This window comes from Arachis ipaensis, chromosome B06, assembly GCF_000816755.2.
Source record: "Arachis ipaensis cultivar K30076 chromosome B06, Araip1.1, whole genome shotgun sequence".
Lineage (NCBI taxonomy): Eukaryota > Viridiplantae > Streptophyta > Magnoliopsida > Fabales > Fabaceae > Arachis > Arachis ipaensis.
The window spans coordinates 3,638,674-3,643,543 of NC_029790.2; the positions used below are offsets into that span (position 1 = coordinate 3,638,674).

The window sequence follows — 4,870 nt, forward strand, 5'->3', positions numbered from 1 at the left end:
TACGAATAAAAATATTAAAAATTTAAATTTTTGTTTGACTTTTTAACAAAATACCTAAATTAACTCTAAAATTTTCTTGTTTGATGGGTATGAGTACTAGTAATGGTTGTTTTATTTTTATTTTTTATTTTTTATAGTCATCGTGAAAAAAGGGCCAATTACTTTTAGAAATAAGAGTAAAGTATTGTTTTTATCTCTAACGTTTGGGATAAGTTCTATTTGTATTCCTAATGTTTAAATTGTCCTATTTGTATTTTTAATATTTATAAAAGTGATTCAATGTTATCCTACTATTAATTATACTAACAAATCAGATTATATTTTTCAATTATTCTCACTTGGATGTATTCATTCTCAATTAAGTCTCATTTAGATGTGTTTGATTTTAATATTATATCCATTATTTATGTTTAGATTCAATTATGTCCCTAAAAAAGTAAATTATGTAAATGATTGTAGGAATTAGTTTTAACATTTGATGAGCTATTTTTCAGAGTAGATCATCGATTCTATCTAAGACATTTGTATTCTAACTTCAAGAAGAAATTTTTAAAACTCAAACTAAAACGCTTATGATGTGTAATTGATAGCAAGATAATATTAGATCACTTTTATAAACATTAGAGATACAAATAGGACGATTTAAACCTTAAAAACACATAAAATTTACCCAAAATGTTGGGGAAAAAAAATGTACCTTCCTCTAGAAATAAAAAGTAGAAAAATGGGGTTAAAAATTGTAACCATGAGTCCTCTTCTTGCTCCTTATCTTATCCGTATGGGTGCAACTGTGCGAGGGAGGAGTAGCTAGCAGAGAAGAGTGTACTCGTGTGTTGTTCCCTTTTCAGTTTTCTTCATCCAAATACATAAACATTGTTGGGTTGTGGTCCGAAACCGAATGGCTCTTTCCTTCTCTCAGTCGGTGGTTAAGGTTAACCACCATCTCCCTCTCCCCATCCGTCGAAACCCACCCTGCTCTACTTCGTTCCCCTTCCAACCCAACCCCAAATTTCCATCCCTAACCCTTGGAATCCGATGCTCCTCCGCTTCAGCTTTCAACGACAAAACCGTCATTTCCCTCAAACCCAGAACTCCAAACGACGTTACTCTCACCCAAAACGACAACGCTTTTGCCTGTCGCGCTACAACTTCCCAATTTGGAGGTACGTACACTAATAACCATTACTAATACTACTTCTTTCGTTCTCGATTGATTCATGGCTACAATTGATAGTAATACCCTGATTATATTTCTCTTCGACCAGAAAATTTTAGTGTTAGGGGCAAAAATAAGTAACATAGGTTTGCATTTGGATTCTGTCTGAGATAGATAGGGTATTTGGTGTCCTTACTCTTGGGAATTGCTGAAAATATAAAAATTTTATTGTTTCACATAGAAAAATTTAGTTTCTGGAGTGTTTGTGTTTGCATATCCAAACGGAGTATCTGTAATTTTGGTTTGGATGCAGAATTCAAATGCAAGCTACATGTTTGATAAAAGGTTCCATAGAATTCTTTTATTCTTAATTTAGGGTAAGATTAATAAGGTTGTGTAATGCCTATAAATTACCAATAAAGTTCCACAATTTAGTGCTATGCGGCGAGGGGAAGGCTTGATAGTGATAACATGGATATGCCTATTTGCGGCTGGCCATGATTATATTTGTGTATCTTCTTTGTTATTGTTATGATGGAATATCTTGATATATCTAGGACTTTTCCTATCCCATTTCCTGGGATCTCATGAATTGCCTACAATAATTGTTTGATCCTGCAATTGACCTCAATTAGGATCAACTTTTGTGTAAAGTTAGTGACCTAAGTATATTTCATGAACAAAATGAAAAATGAAAACACATTCTATGTCCTGGAAATTTTCTATTTCTTTCACTGACTAGTTGAGTTAATGGACATAGTTTAGAGTTATACAAGGGCTACAATAAGATGCACATTGGTTTATTAATGGGGTATTCCAAATTTCCACTTGTATCATTTAATCTAATGTCTTTTATAAGTTAACACAATGCCTTTCCTGGTTGATACTAGTTGCAATGATTTTGGTATGATAAGGAACACATGGTAGTTTATTAAGATACAATTTATTGGTGGACACATGCGGCATCTTACTACTATAGATACATGTTCATCTGTAGCTTAGCAATTTGCAATTCTGCTGTTCTTGATGTTACTAAATGTTCCATCGATTATTGAATGTAAATCTAGTCAGTTGTAATGCAGGAAATATATAACATGTGTTGTAATTTGATTCTCCAGTGCAAGAGAGTGACAAGTCATATGTAGAAGCCTATGCCATTGGGCGGAATATTCGTATGTCTGCTGACAAAGCGCGAAGAGTGATTGATCAGATTCGTGGACGATCGTATGAGGAAACACTTACTATATTAGAACTCANAATGAAGGAAAGACAATGAAAAGGGTCAGGCCCGTGGCTCGGGGACGAGCTTATCAAATTAGAAAGCGCACTTGTCATATAGCAATCACTGTAAGAGGTTTACCTAGTAAGTCTGTCGTGGAAGCAACTCCTGCATAATCCTACAAGGGATGAAATATTTGTTGTTATGATTGTACTCTTACCATTATACGCATGAATATTTCCGCATTTTGATGTTATGTTGTATTTTGTGTAGTGATTCATAGAGGATTATAAGCATGTTGTGAGTGTCTGGCTATGACTGAACTGTTTGAAAATTCAATTTAGTTCTTAAAATGAAAATATTTAGCTTCAACTTGTGTGAAGCGTGAGCAATTCTGCTACATCCCTGTTTAGTACAACAATAATCAAAAATTCTTTTGTTGGTATGTAGAGTTGTTACATGAATCATATGTTCTATCATAAACACTGGTGTTGTCAATTAAGCCCCGGTGTTGATGATGTCATTACCTCTGAAGATTATCTTCAGTTCAGTACCATAGCTTCCATTTGACGAGTCCTTTTCTCCTTTGCTTCATTTTTTTTCTTTTTTAATTTGTGTTCAGCTATGATTGGATAATTCTATATATGTATATATTCTAGTGATTGTGTTTGACTGTTTGGGGACGTTAGTTTTTGCCTACTCTGTTGAGTGTGCGCCCCTGCCCTCATTTTCTTTTGCTGACATTACTTTTTATTTTGTGCTCACCTATAATTTGATGTAGCAGTAATAGTATTACTGTGATTGCACTTTCTGTTTGGTGTCTAATATTTCATAATTCTTTATTTTTTATTCATGCCTTTAGTTTGGTTCGGTTGCTGTTTTTCTTACGCTCTACACATATTATAGCAAATTGGGAATGTCTAAAATCAGCCTAATTATTTTGTGTACATTAGATGGGCCATTTTTTATGAACCATTAGATTTTTTTAAATAAAAATCAAACGATATTATAAAAAGGGTATTAATACACTTTATAAATATAGAATATATTAGTATATACATACATAAATATATTTTAATACATAATATTTTAAAAATGGTAAGTATCAAATAGACATTAATGATGATTTTAATGGTGTGAGATTAGTGTGAGATTTCATCTAATGGCTCACTTTTCTTTGTTGGTTGCATGCTGGCCAGAATTTAACAAAGTTGATGTCCTTATACTTTTTCTTAAAGTATTGTCATTTAAAGCATTTAATTATGTACTAAGATATTTTATATTTATTAGAGTCCATTAATGATTTTCTTTTATATTAATCTTTGATTTTTATCTAATATAATCTAACGGTCTATATAAATATGACATATCCAATAAGTACATAATTATTGTGCTCATTTTAGACATACCGGCATACAAAAAAAATAAGCCGACAGTTATAAGTCGGAATCAATCCAACAAACTAGTAACTATAAGTCGAAACCAATTCAAACAAATCGAGACCTATAAGTTGGAATCACTTCAAACAAACAAGGTGAAAACTCAGGTGCAGTCGACTTCACATGAAGTTGATACCTGAGAGTCATTAGATGATTTAACTGATTTGACTAAATTTTCATTTAACGGCTCTCAGATATCAACTTCACGTGAAGTCAATTTCACTTGAGTTTTCACCAACAAACAAACAAACTGATAATTATAAGTTTGAATCCATCAAAGCAAAGCGACACCTATAAGTCGGTGTCAGTCCAACAAACAATCACCTATAAACTCGTTTAAAAATATATTGAAATAAGCAACATATTTTTCAATGATAAGTTTGTCCAATTTTATTTTTAAGATTATCAAGTTGATCTTGGGGGCTAAACCTTATATCTCTGAATTTTAACACAACCACGTCTCTTTTATATCCTACCGAGTTATAACTCAATTTTCATAAAATCTCAACTTGCTTCTCTTAAAAATTAAACAGGTCAAACTTGGGGGTTGTGATCTAATCATTATAACTCGACAGCTACAAGCTATAATTTGGATATTAGGTCAAGACGTTAGGATTTTCATGAGTCACAAATTACCAACACATAACTCGGTCGTTATATTATAACTCAGTCATTACAGTCTGGTCCATTCCATATTACTCGGTAACTACCAACTATTACTCAGAGAATAAGTCTTGATCCATTACCTATAACTTGGCCAATGAAACCCATACCTCGGCCCAAATTTATCCATTGATCTATTAGCTATAGCTCGACCCGAATTTACCTCTTGATCCGTTAGCTATAACTCCACCTAATTATACCTATAAACCAAAAGGTGAATTATCTTCCGTTAGAGTATCTTCAGAAACAGTTACCACAAAATCAGGTTGACATCCTTAATAGCTCTGCAATATTAAGGCTTAGTTTAGTAAAGCTTATAATTTGACATTAGAAAAAAAGTTATATCCCAATTTAAATTACTGTACAAAAATAATATTATATATATATATATCT

General features: G+C 32.4%; 1 protein-coding gene across 1 annotated transcript; it reads left to right on the top strand.

Annotated features, from left to right (window-relative positions):
- LOC107645420 (50S ribosomal protein L22, chloroplastic) lies at nt 739-2,819 on the top strand (the record flags this gene model as incomplete). The annotated part of the gene is given in 3 exon segments (XM_016349436.2): nt 739-1,163; nt 2,275-2,412; nt 2,414-2,819. Coding segments are annotated over 3 exon segments (541 nt in total), but the record flags the coding sequence as incomplete, so codon positions are not given.